General features: G+C 40.6%; 1 protein-coding gene across 15 annotated transcripts in view; it reads left to right on the forward strand.

The window, feature by feature from the left end:
• The window catches only part of Npas3 (neuronal PAS domain protein 3), an 825122-nt gene that overhangs the window by 93959 nt on the left and 716762 nt on the right, over nucleotides 1–14401 (forward strand). For 9 of the 15 annotated variants that reach the window (XM_039078152.2, XM_039078154.2, XM_039078153.2 and 6 more), the window contains exon 2: nucleotides 11200–11289. The exons of the other annotated variants lie outside the window; for them this stretch is intronic. In XM_039078152.2, coding sequence (XP_038934080.1) covers nucleotides 11200–11289 — 90 coding nt within the window. The remainder of the gene's footprint in view (nucleotides 1–11199; nucleotides 11290–14401) is intronic. 15 annotated transcript variants of the gene reach the window in all.

Raw genomic sequence — 14401 nt, forward strand, 5'->3', positions numbered from 1 at the left:
GAGAGGAAATCTTAGCTATAATTTGATGGCAATTCAGCTTAGCTATAATTTGATGGCAATTCAGCTTAATTTCCTTTAAAGAAAAGTCTTTTATTCACGTTATTTTGAGAGAGGTTAGCGCAGATTGTTGGATTCTTAATATAGAAAAATACAAACTTTTACGCCGGGTCATTTCTTTCCTTTAGAGAAGACAGTGCTAATAAATCTTTCTGTATCAAGACCTTGAAAGAAACAGAAAATACGTGCAGATCTCAAATACACCCAAGAAAGTACTTTATGTTACCCGGCTGTGTTTGCTGCTTCATAATGGAGTCTTAGTTGAGTGTAATCCCCTCCCCTCAAGTATATCTTTGTGAAATTGCTACCCTGAAAGCTGAAACCATTTTTGTTATTCAAAAGAAGTAGGGATCAACCCTGAAGCTCTCCTGATAGTTGGTACAGTCAACTTTGGCGTTAAAAGATTTATGATAAGAACATATTTCTAAATACATTTCACAGCATCTGTGGAGTAGAAATCTCAAGAGAAAACTTTTTTCATGGAGAAGGAGGCGGTCTGTTTATTATTGGAATGCTACACTAAACTATAATTCAGTGATATTTTATTCCAATTAAATTCTCCTTAGTAATAATCCTTTTTATGATAAGCAAAACTGAATAATACAGGGTATGTTGCCTCCAATGAATTGTTGTATAACAAGACTTGATGGTAATTCTACCTTTTCCAAAATCTGATATCAGGCAATTTATCTTCTAAATAATACTCCTGAGTACCAAAGCTGAAATGTTTTGGCTTCAACCCAAATCAAACTTGAGGAAGCAGATTCTCCCGAGCATTTGTCTAACTCTGTAAATGTGATTGTTGTAATGAATAGAATACATGTGTCAAGGTCGCGTGTGCTTTTAGCTGTTTACTTGTTGTCCCGAGCTGAGAGAGCGCTGCGACGGGCTGTTAACTCTTAGTGGAGAAAGGGCCGAAGAATCCGGCGCATGCGCATTATGCTCTCGCTGTTTTAAAAGTCTAGGCTCCGGTTCATAATCTTACCACAGTTCAAATGAAAAGGAAATATGTGTTATACTACAACAAAATGATCGGTGGGAAGCTTTAAAAACCTGCAAATATTTCTCCTAAGATACAAGATTTTCAGGTTAAAAAAAAAAAGTCGCATCCCAAGGACTGTGCCCTGAACTCCATCACACTGTCTTGACTACCTTCTTTCTTTCACAAACCTTCCCGTGTGTCATATTTCTAATTTGACTTTAATACAGTATTTTTCCATAGATGATGAAATCCAGTGTCACATCCATGCCAGAGATTAAACAGAGGTAATGTGCAAAATTATTTTGGGGGGAACATTAAAAAAAACTGAAAAAAAAGGAGACCAAAGCTATTATAACCTCTCACCAGGAATAATCACATTAACAACACAATGATTAACGTTAAGTAACAATTATTGATAATTTAAAGTGATTTTCCAAAACTGCTTTCTGTCATTTTATCTTGCCACTTAATTGTAGTTATGGTTTCAGTCTTCATTACCCTGGTGCACTTAAACCATAGTAACCATAATATTTTGTTCATATTTCTGATGAGGGAGAGAAGTTCACAATTCTTGGAATACCTGGGAATTTCGTCTCTATAGAATATAGCACAATTATGGTTGAGCGTGAACTGATGGATATTTGTAATAACAACTCTTGTTTACTTGTAGCCAATTTCGGAAAGTATGGGTATTTTTCAATTTGACATGCACACATTCCTGCTCTTCCTGTATAAACAAGAACAAGATCACGTGGCCATGCCTAGCTGCAAAGGAGGCTGTGTGCCTCTGTTACTCTGGCTACCCAAGGCCAGCTTCCAAGCATCCCATGTGTTATCCGGGAGTGAAATGAAAGTTTCAGAAATTACTTTTTTATCCATATATGTATTCAGATACATACATGTGTGGGTTTGTGACATTTTATTCGTTAAATTTTAGTATACGTTAACGCCATTTTACATCTCTCATTTTAAGGTCTGGGGATGTTCTTTAGTGCTAGGGTACTTGCTTAGCATCTGGGAGGCCCTAAGGTTTGACCTCCAGTAATTAAAACATTCTGAAGTTTGAGCTGTGACCTGTGAAGTGTTTTCCTCTATCATAGTCGGGTTGGAAGAATTTCCATTTCTCAATTTATTTTTTGGTCTGAATCACAAACTTGTGTAAATTTCAGTGTATCTAGCAAGAGATACAAAGCTCCAACACTGGGTGCTTCTTCAACGTGTCCGTTAGCCAAGCAGCAAAGCAGCCCCTGGCTGATGGTGGCATGCACAACTTTGTCTCAGATTTATCAATATCCTGAATGGGTGAACCTTATGCAATCTAGTCTTAGGGCTTCGATATTTTTAATGTTGAGCAAGCATGTTGTACACAGGAGTCTGATGGCCATTTCTTTGAGCTGATTATTTTTTCCTTCCCAAGTAGCTTGAGCTAAGGCTTAACGTGATGCAGAAAGTGGTTAATTGCAGTTCTCAACTCATGGGTCCTGATCCTTTGGGGGTCAGGTGACTTCCTCACAGGGGCAACCCAAGACCATCAGAATACATAGATATTTACTTATAACTCATAGCAGCAGCAAAATTACAGTTATGAAGTAGCAATTATTTTATGGTTGGGGGGGCATCATCACAACATGAAGAACTGTATTAAAGGGTCACAGCACGAGAAAGGTTGAGAAGTACTGCCTAATGGAAGAGGATGCACTTATTTCTAGAGTCATTGGGCTAAGGAAGAAACATGGGCTGAGTTGGAATGGAGTAGGCCACAGAGAAAGCAGCATAGATCTACATCTCTGAACACATTCACTGTCCTTGTTATCTCTCCAAAAGCTTTTAGAACTGAAAGTCCTAACGGTAAAGCACGCCCTTGCATAGACTTCACACTGTGGCAACAGTTAAGGGATGAAGCTTTACCAGAGAATTTCAGGAGCGTGTGAAGCATGTGTTCTCCTTGCTGACGCTGAACTCAGAAGTCATGATCTAGGTCAGTTTTGAGAGTCACATGCCAATCAACCATGGAAAAGTCAAATGGAAATAAAGTGGCTTGCTCACAGGTGTGGAAGTTGGGCGTGTGGAATAAGCCAGAAGACAAGCTTTGAATGCCACACTTTGGTTCTGTGGTTCTGCAGTTCAGTGGGGAGTAGTAGGGTCGTGATCTGTGCTGGTCGAGTGCTTTTCTGTAGTAAGCTTGGGGAAATTTGTTCAGAGGAAAAGCTATGTGGGGACAGTTTTGGATGTTCTATGCCATGATCTCTAGCTATATTGCTTTTCAGTCAGTAGCGAGATGCTATGTGATTACAGGACACAAGTCAAGGGGCAAACTGGAACACAAAACAGAGTAAGAGGCCATGGTCTCACAGACCCCTTCAGCCATGCCCCAGTGACTAAAACATCAAAACTGGTCCTATGTCTTAAAGTTTCCCTACCTCTAATACAGCCTGATCAGGCCTTTGGGGACAGTGCAGATCAGACCATTGCAGGATGTCATCATGTTGCTGTTTAAAAAGTCAGACGCTGTGTGACTGATGGAGTAAGTCAGTAGATAGCTAGGAGAAGGAGGCTGTGGTGATTGGGCATGGTGACCCCTGTAGCCTGTGTACAGAACGTGTATAAGGAAGATTGCCCTTATACAGAAATGTAGAACACAGCATGGAAGGGCTTTGTGGATAGAAGGGCTACTCATGCAGGAGATTGAAGGGTTCAGTATTCAAAAGATCAGGTAGAAGCTCTAAGTAGAGATGTATGAATATACAGAATTTGGGGTTGGGTTAAAACAAGAGCTGAAGATGGAGAACTGGAGGCCATTAGTAGACAGGTAAAATTCAAAGCCAAGTGTTAAAATTGGCCTGAAGAAGGGTATAGTGGCTACTGAATGAAATCATTCATACGCCGCTTATTTTTCCATTGATACTTTAAGTTGGTGAGTTTTAGTAACCACCTTCAGTGCCTAGTGTACTTTTCAATCACATACAAATTAATCAACAAAGAAATTAGTTTATCCTCAATATGGAAATTAAAATTTGACCTCTATTTCTAAATGTTAGTCCCCCTCCCCCAATACATATTAATGTCCTTTCCTGTTGAGGGCAAGTGTTAGAAAGGAATCAGCTGGTAAACAAAACCTATGTGAGATCAGAGGCTTGAGCCAATCTTCATTTAAGTATTCCAAGCTGTTTAATGATTTACATTTATTTCTAATGAGCCTTGGACACATGATTGTTCTCAGAAAGGAAAACATTGATAGAAACATGTCAATCCCCAATCCCCAACTGATTTGACTAGATCCAATGGAGATATTGGTTAGGGGCCCTCCCAACACCAAAGCTGAGGTTTTACAGGTACTGAGGTTAAAAAAATATATATTGGTAGTTCCCTCGTGTGTATGATATCAATCTGTATCTACCTGAATCCTTCATGTCTGGGTAGAGCGTGCCGTCCCTCTTGACTGTCTTAGCCTTGGTTTCTTTAGTGAAGGTGTGGGTTGTGTGAGATGCCTCTTCTGCTTGGAAATCTGTCCACCTGGGGACGGCTGCATAGAATGTGATGCCTTAATGAACGACAGAGGCTATGCCATCTGAAGAATTTAGGAATATTTATTTGGGATTGCATGTAGAATTGACCTTTCAGTAGAATTTGCTTTGGGAATAACGCTTTCTGTGTTAACTCTTATTTGAAGAAATACAGACGTTAGGTCCTAGAACAGAATAATCTAGAAGTCAGAGTCTGCTACTTATCAGTCCTGTGGAATAAGTGTCCTAATTTATTCATTGTAAAGTTAACATTTTAATAAAAACGAATGCCTATTGTACAGACAGTACTCAAGGCCACCAGACATCCACAAATACATCATCCACTACTCTTGAAACCTCATATATTCACACATAATCATTTCCGTGCTGTGCTCTGACTCCGGGAAACAGACTCCTTGGGGGATGAGTAGAGAAGAGTTCACCGTAACACAGTCCAGAAGGATGAATGGTAGGAGCTTCCCCTTTTAGATTTCTCTTCTCACTCCATGTGCCTGACCTCAGGCTGTTCCTCTGGGAATAGTCTTTCTAATAAGATTCCTACAGTTGGTGCCCCCCTCTGAGCTGCCCTGGCTTTGGGAAGACCATGTTTGCCTGCTGCTCGCTTTTTACCACCATGGTTGTAGCTCAAGCCATGATGGACTTCCATTTTCAATGTCTTTTGATTTTCATTTCCTATGTCTAGATATGGTTCTGACCTGGTTTTTGTCCATCAATATACTTCAGAACTGATCCCCAAGACGTAGAATGACATTCCCCACTGAGAACCTTTAACAGCTGTCAAGTCTTACAGTAGTATAAGGTACTAACACTTGGTAGACAGAAATCGCATGAACAGACCAGCACCATGACTCCATTGTCTTTTTGTGTCTTTCATTTCATTCAGGCTGTTTTCACAGCACCCTGGTGGTGGAGGCTGCTGTGTGTTTCCTTATGCGGGAAGAGAGGGCTTGGACACAAAGCTTTAGTTTCTGTTGGTGCATTGTTTGTTGACTTTTGTTTGGTTTATTTTGTTTTTGACCCTTCTGTGAGTAGTCAAATCTCAGTTTCACTGAAGCTGTGATTTCTGCTTCCATGGATCAGGCTCACGGGAACAGACATCTTTAGAGTTGAGTGGTCGATGTGCCTGTATGGTGATCGGCAATGATGGCCATGCTTCTTAAAAAGTGAATTCTTAGTTATTTTGATTACTATCCTTTGCCTCGTTCCAGATACTCTGGTGCAGGCTTACATTACTACAATATGCACAAAGTGTTGCTTACTCTTGTCATTGTAGGTTCAGAGACATACTGTCCTCTTTTCAAAGTCACATTTGGTGAAACTCTCCTTTGGATCCTAAACATTATCTGGAAACGACTCCCAGAAAATAGGCAAATATGGGAAGTCTCAAAGGTGGTGGGGAGACAGGGAAGGAGGGGAGAAAGACACAGAGGGAGGGAAGAGAGAGAAACATGGTGGGGGAGAGACACAGAGTGGGGGTGGGAGAGAGAGAGAGAGAGAGAGAGAGAGAGAGAGAGAGAGAGAGAGAGAGAGAGAGAGAGAGAGAAAGAACAACAAGCCAGAATAACCTTGTCTGGCTACCAGAATTATATAGTATTTCAGATGCTTTTTAGTTACCCTGTCAGAACCCTTTTTTGTTTTGCCTTCAATCTACTATTCTGTAAAGATTTTTAGCAGAAGTTAGTAGTGATGGCAGAAACAGTTCTGTAGTGCTGAAGGTCTTCAGTCTGGTACCACTTGGTGGAAGGGGCTGATTGGAAACAGGCTCTCCAGCCATAATCACAGTCCCCCTTTCCAGTAGAGTTCTCTCTTCCAAGGACAGTCCTCCTTTCCCAGTAAAGTCCCCCTTTCCAAGTGTGGTGCTTGAGAACTCTTTTTTAACATGTACTAGGTGGGTGTTTGGACTAGCTCAGAATACCAACAGCAGCAGGGATCTGGTCTGTCCTGAGCCCACCTTTCATTCCTGTCTAGAATTGGACATTTGGCTTTTTCCCCCACCCACTTTGAAATCTGCCTCTTTATGTCTTTAGAACTTTAGATTCAAGCCCTCTGTGTTGGCTCATACCGGATGAGTCTCTTTTGCAAGTTAGCATTTCAAAAACTGGAAGCTGGGTACTCTTGGGTAGGTCTTATCAAATGGGATCTGGTTCTTCTTCGCTCTGGTTTCTGGGCTTAGTGTAGTATTGCTGCTCCAATCTCTGTTCCTCAGCACATTACTACTAAGGACAAAAAGCTCACCAAGTAAATAAATTATTTTGATAAAAGTTATATTAACGTGAACTCAGATGTGATGAATTATCATGAAATCTTATAAACAGGTTATCTACAAGAAGCATTAAAGTTCTGCAGAAAGCCTTCAAAGATCATATTAGAATACTCACTTAAAAGTTTCTCAGGTTATACCTGGAGTGTGTCACAGTGTATGACCCTCCATAACTTTAGCATTTAAGCGGGTAATCAATGTTATTATAAGGTAAAATTTATCATGTTGTTGATAGGTGAAAGTTCAGAGCTAAGCAAATTCCCACAACCAGTTCTCTTAACTTTCCTAGTGTGTTAGAGACCAGATACTTTTTACTACTCCCATTTCCCATGGGGAGCTGTGCCTCTCAGAGGTAACTTGGCAAATGCCACACATTAACCAAGCTCCTAACCAGATTGCCTGGTGTAGTATATCAGTGTGTGCACATGTGCCTTAGAGAAGCACCGCCACGGTTTCATTACACAAAGGCTAGGGATGGTGCCATCAGAACTTAATGGGTAAGCGTTTTGTTTAATATGATTGACGTAGCTTCCCAGCTTTAGCAATGGAAGGCATGAGGTACTAGTCCCTGTTGTTTACAGGGCATAGAGGAATCACAGGAAACAAATCCCTATGATAGAAAGACTCAGTTTTTTTCAATCTCTTGGAGTCAGACTATAGACATTATAAACAGCATAGCTATTAGAATAGAAACATAATAGAACAAATAAAAAGGAAGCCGCAGATAGTTTTTCAATGAAGTGCTCATGTAGTCTTCATAACCTCTACAGCTTACGTAGCTGTTGAGAAAATCTCCAGGAGAATGCCCATGAGTCACTGTTATCTTCAAAGACTAAACGATACTAGGGAATTCTAAGTATTTCTAGATGTATTTAAAAACACAGACAGCCTTTAGATACGTGGTAGATTATATTGCTTGATACACATTAAATAAGAACCACCGTCACCACTCAAATCCATTAGCAGTTCAGGTCTGAGCTGTGTGTATTATAATGGGATCTCTGGGGACTTTGACAGAATGGCCTAAGTGTGAAGATTAATATGAAACGATGTACGCCTGGCTACGATAGAAGTTCAGACTATCAACTTAAAATAACAAGGGAAAGCAGACAAACACACTCCTATAAACTCCAGAGGAGTGCCAGCATTTATGGAGGTCAGGAAATAAAAACCCCTCGGAACATCTGCAGAACCCCATCAAGATGAACTCTCCTGCAGCAAAGGAACGCTTGTCCCAGGAAAAGAGTCCATGGTGCCAGGACAGCAGTAGTACTAGGACAGTGGTGGTACACAGGGCCCCAAAGGATATGACCATGGCAGTTTCTTGTTTCTGATTTTTTGTTTCTAATTTCAAGTTTCCTTGCTTTTGTGGTTTTTTAAACCTGCCATTTATATGGTTTCAACACTTTTAGAAGGTCTAATATCTTACTTATCACTGGGAACCAGGGTCCAGTTAGTTAAGGTTTCAGTTGAACGTGAAATGTGACTTCCTAAGCTTGTCATGCATCAAACTGTTATGGCTGGCAATTGTTTAAAAAAAATTCATTTTGTTATGAACTAGCCTGTTTTCAACTGGGCTGTTCAGAGATGGATTGCTTTCTGGAGTTTTTGACAGGTGTAATTGTTAAGGCGTCATCTGTTCTTGTTTGCACAAAATACATTTTAGCTAACTGTAGGACTTGCCCGCTAATCTTTCTCACATCATTCCATTCTTTGCTCGCCACTAGACAAATCCCCTGTTATTTGACCAGATGGTGGAAAATCCATTCTCATGATAAGTTGCTTCTAGTTTGCATTTAGATTACCTGCAAAAATGGAACAATTTACTACTCTGCCTCTAACCATCTCTTTCCTCCTTTTTCCCTTAGTTTGACTTCTTGTAACTAATTATTTAAATTCTGCCCTGTGAGTTAAAATTAGTCATAGCTTACACGTTTCCCATGTATGTAAATGCACTTAAGTCTACCCCAAGCTGGATGATGAGTCCATCCAGACAGGACTGACATGAGGGGGAGGACCGTGGACTGTTTGATAGGCAGACACCGTGGTTCATAATAGTTTCACGATTGAAAGGCGTATTTGAACTTTTTACTGGTAGTGTTTAACCTTTAAAAACAAAAATCAGGTGAAGAAAATGAACTCAAAAAGCCTTTGGTTAATAATCTATTGTAGCAAGAAAGGAGAAACACCAAGTGTTAAGTAAACGGCAGGCTGGGGTTTTTGTTTCCTGCAGAGGATTTTTGTCTGTTATTTTTTTTACACCAGATAGTTTTCTCAATGAAATGCAGCAGACAGATCAAAACTTTCATTATAACCTTGGCTGTCATTAAAGGGGGCCTGTGAAGGTGACGGTGCCTTTTATTTATTTTGTCTCTCTGTCTCTTTACCCAACACCTCTCTGAGATGGTTTATGGAATTCTTGAGCGTCAGCCTAGATCTGTTCCTATGTAAATGCTTCCCAATCTTTAGAGCAAGCCTCAAGAAGTCAACTTTAAACATAGAAAGCTACTGAAGAGAAATGCAGAGTACTTCAGTGCGATCTCATCAAATACATTTACTTTTTTTTTTAATTTATAGTATCTAATGCCATTGCTTAAAAACTCTTCCCAGAGTTTGTTTTTGTGAACTTAATGGCTAAAACGAATTTGTCAGGCCGACCTTGTAATCGCATCTTTCAAACCAGCTCGCACTTGTTTTCAAGCGGTTTGTGTTTCCTGCTTTCCTTGACCAGCTTTACAGTGAAATACCACATAGGTTAATGAAAGCCTTTAGAATTCCAGTGATAGTTAATGAGTGCATTTATGCTAGAAGTTGAGTGCAATAATCAAATGGGGTTTAAAAATCACTTTAAACAAGGGGCAAATGATTAATTATAGATAGAACTGTTGGCCGGCTAAATTTAATAAGAGATTTGGGGCCAGGCTGATTATAGCACAGAGAACATGTTAAATAATATGTGAGGGAAGCATATAAATACAGCTCCAGAACAGAACCTAACTTGTTATAAAGTGCTGTCCCCAGGTATATTGGGCTTTATGAAATATTAAGTAAACTTAATGACATTAGAAGCACACAGAAATTAGAAAAGACTCATCTGAGTTTTTATAGAATAGGGATGCACTGCATGATTTAATTACTACTGAAGGGGTTTGTGTGTGTGTGTGTGTGTGTGTGTGTGTGTGTGTGTGTGTGTGTGTATCTGTGCATGTGTATCTGTGTGTGGGTCTGTCTGTGTGTGTGTCTGTCTATGTGTGGGTCTGTGTGTATGTCTGTGTGTGTATGTCTGTGTGTGTGTCTGTCTATGTGTGGGTCTGTGTGTATGTCTGTGTGTGTGTCTGTCTGTGTGTGGGTCTGTGTGTGTGTCTGTGTGTGTCTGTGTCTGTGTGTGGGTCTGTCTGTGTGTGTGTCTGTGTGTGTGTGTGTGTCTGTGTATATGCATATTTAAAATATATGACTATGTATGCATATTTAAATGCAAATCTATGTTATATGCTTGAAGATTAGGTATTATGTTGCTTTTTGTTAGAGTTATAAGAGCAAGCTGCTTGGTACTCTTACTGATATTTTGTATTGATTAAATCTCATGACTTTCCACCAAAACAAAACAAGATAGGTTCCTCATGTACTTTTCCCCCTGAATGAAGAGATTTTCAACAGAAGGGCATGGTCAGAAAATGCCTCTCAGCATTTTCACATCTCTATAATGCAGAGAGTCTCAGATGAATTTATATGCTTAAGTGATACAAAGAAAAACTGTGTAAGCCCCCCTTTGCCTTAACTGCCAAGAAACCTGGATCCGCTGTAATCAGCTCATCTCAGGTGCCTGTTAACATCTAACCCTCGCTCCCGATGGCCTTGCTTGTGTTTTTATCCCTAATTGGGTTCAGTTCTATAAGCTGTATTACATCCCTTTAGAAACCAGGAGCGTACAGACTTCACATAAATTGAATAAAGCTGAAAACGTATTAACCCAACTTCGGTTTTATAGCTAATTTACAGTTGCCTCCTCGAGTAACGCCTGATTGAATTAATGACAGTCCTGTAACGAAAACACTAATGACATTTGTTTTTAACATTTCCTTTAGAAACTAATCACGGGGACTGTAGAGTGAGTTTAGCTTTAGACCCTTGTCCTGATTTTCTTCTACTTTTATGACTTTGAGTTTAGAAGTAAGATTGTTTCCATGAAGAATGAAAGCACTCTCTTTTGTCTGACTGGGGCTCGCTAGAGTGGGAGCTCATATGGTACATACAGTGTCTGTGGACATTACAGGGTAGAGCCTAAGGGTAAAAAGCAAAATGATTACGTTTCAGCACACTTGTTTCCCTGCATTCCGCTCTCTAGTCATGTCTGTCTGTTTTTGATGCCTCTACAGAATAACTGCCCAGCATCCTCTGCCCAACCAATCAGAATGTAGGAAAATCTACAGATATGACGGAATCTACTGTGAATCTACCTACCAGAAGTATGTTGAAATCTTTGTGAGTCTGCCTTCTGGCCCGTGCATCAGTGCTTGTGGTTGCCAGCTATTCGAATAGCTTATTTGTGTTAAACCTTATTTTTTTTTATCAAATTTATACTGGGGAGGGGGGTAAAAGCCAAATCAAATGGAACAAAATGAAAACAAGAAAAACAAAAATTTTACCTCGGAAATCAAGGGTGGGGGAGTCTATTATTTTGAAATTGTGGTCTAAAAGAATTTTTTTTAAAAAATAACTGTATTAAAGCTCTTAGGTAAGCTTCTTTATATTGCAATAAACAAGTACTTATGTGCAAGAAAGTCTCAGCGAAATACATGGCACAGGTGCTGCGTATCTTAGGGATTTGAAAGGTGTGTTATGTATAAATTAGCTGTCACTTTTTTTCAATCCTGTAATGGAATGATGAGTTGTAATTTGCATAATCCTTTAAGAAGTCAAATTATACTGTCATGTAGCAGACTTAACATGCTAGCTAAGATTTCAGAGCTTTGCAGCTAATTACTATGTACCTTTCAGGACAGTTAAATTGAAGTTGAGTCCTCTGTCTTTGCTGCCTTTTGCTCTGTCCATTGCTTAACAGCATCTCCATGCTGGGTGCCGAGGTTTTGTTGCTGGTGCTGAAGTCAACCTGGTGCTCTGGGGAGGGAGTGGGGTTTTGATACAGCAGAGTTTGATTTGCGTTGCTTTTGCTCAGAAGGAAGTTGTTTTGTCCCCCTCCCCCCACCCCCCAAATGGTCCATTCGGAGTCTTCTGAAAAAAGAATAAAATATATATGCTTTCCAAAACAACTGTGGAATATTTGTTGAAGAGAAAGGTTAACATCAAATTTCCCTATAGAAAATGCACCGTTAGCGTGATTCCCCAGAAGGCATCAGTCCTTCTGCGTATGTTTCGCAAACATACCGTGCTGCCGTTTTGCCTTTATACTTTTTTTCACAGCAGAATGCTATTTTTGGAAAGAATGAGGTGCTCCCTAACTAAAAACCCTGTCTGAGTACAAGCTGGCGAGCTCTGCTCTCACCCACTTCTTACCTGCAGTGGAGAGTCATTTCAAGGTGTACATTTTTTTTTCTTTTTTTCGGAGCTGGGGACCGAACTCAGGGCCTTGCGCATGCTAGGCAAGCGCTCTACCACTGAGCTAAATCCCCAACCCCAAGGTGTACATTTTAAGAGAGGTGAGAAAGGCTAGTGGCTATGAAGGCCTGGAACTGCTCCGGTGTAGATCCTAGAAGCAGCTGAGACTGATCCCTGCCTTTGTGGCTTGTAAGAGTGCTTGATAATGGCTGCACGGTTGCATACCTACCATGGTTCCCTCTTGCTTTATTTATTGATAAACCAATGTATATCAATATGTATCAATCTTTCTTTTTCTCTCTACATATATAGTATATATGTATAGATATGTAATTTTTGTCACCTAATTGACCTAATTGGTGTAACCACAATACCACAATGAAAACTTATCTTCCATTTATTTTTTTCAAAATTACTTGAGTCCTTTTAATGTGTGTGTGTGTGTGTGTGTGTGTGTGTGTGTGTGTGTGTCCTGGTGGCTAGGTTTCTGTAATTTGTTGGCGATATGTAGTTTTCTTGTGGCATATGGATTCTTTGAAGAAGCTTATCGTTGTATAGGAAGCAGTCCTTCAAGGACATGCTAAAGCAACAATTGATTATTGACCCTTCAAATAATGGCTACCAGCAGTCAGCTACTGTAATCAAGCCAGCGTCACTTGTCTGAAATTACCATGTGCTTAAAGGCTGAGGTAGGTCAGTGTAAAGTGAGGAGCTTGGTGGGCCATGAGTCAGTTAGTCTATGCGAAGGCCCCTCCTTTAACCGTAGGAGTCATCTCAGGGGCTTTTGTTGTTGCTGTGTTAAGAGTCAGTGGTATTTGCAGTCGAGGTAGGCACCATAGGTAGCACAGCTGTGACGGCTGGGGGAAGTCACTTGGGGGATATTCATAACAAGGAAATATTGGCAAATAAATGATGAAGAAGGGGAGGAAATCCCCACGATGTTCAACTGGAGCACTGTCACTAAGATGATTAATAGTGGTGTGTGTTTTAGTGAGGATGCTTAACCGCCCTGTCTGGAACTGTCGCGTGCATTCCGCCGTACCTGTAGAGAGTGCAGTGTGCAGGCGTGCTGGTCTCTGGCATCAGGCCTTACTGTCCCGAGTGTTTACACCACCTCTCTAGTGTTTATACCACCTCTCTAGTGTCTCTGGTTCATGGGACGCTGGCATCAGTGTAACAGAGACTCTGTCTATTCTATCCATTTGCTAACCAGTGTTTACACAGCTCTGCCTGGAGATGTTTCGTAGGAGCCGTGGCATCTTTCAGTGCAGTTAGGGGTTGTTACCAGGAATAGGGAAACGGATGATCACGCAGATCTTCTCTCTAGACGAACAGAGATACTAAACCTTAGTGAGCAATGGACTACGCTTTTGTCAGTGATGAGGAAAGACAGGATTTTAAAGAGCCCATTGTCAGTTTCTGGTGAAGGAGTGGCTGTCTTGGGAGACTGTCCAGCTTTATTGTGAAGTATTAGCCGACTGATATGATGATTATCTTCCTGCTTTGAGGCATCATTTAGCAACTATACTTTTTGGATCTTTGGGAAAGTTGCTTATCTTCTTGGACTTCCATAATTACTACTAGGTTCAGTGACAACGCAGGCAAATGCCATGTTCTCCTGTCTTCAGCGAGCTTGTGGTCCCTGTGGCTGAATTGTTTTGTCACAACCCAAACAGGAGGTATGAGTTTAATTTAGTGATGAGAGAGAAAAGAACAGAATATTTTCATGTGTTGTAAGTCAGCACGTGTTTATTTGTTAAGGTTTCTGTTTTGTTTCTCTCAGCCACGTGTGTAGATTCAACGGCACATGTATGTGCTGAGTGGGTCACGAGAGAAAATGTGTTTCCTTTTGGTCTTTTCACCCCCTAAATGAGAAATTCTGTTATATAGGGTCAGGTAGATGGATATAAACAGGACATGCAGGTCTGCATCAGATATCCAGGGCACAGTGGATTGGAAGGGCCACCAGGAGGAAGAGACTGTTCAATCCAGGGATGTACGGGAACCAGTTCAGACCAGTCC

This window comes from Rattus norvegicus, chromosome 6 (assembly GCF_036323735.1).
Source record: "Rattus norvegicus strain BN/NHsdMcwi chromosome 6, GRCr8, whole genome shotgun sequence".
NCBI classification, from domain to species: Eukaryota; Metazoa; Chordata; class Mammalia; order Rodentia; family Muridae; genus Rattus; species Rattus norvegicus.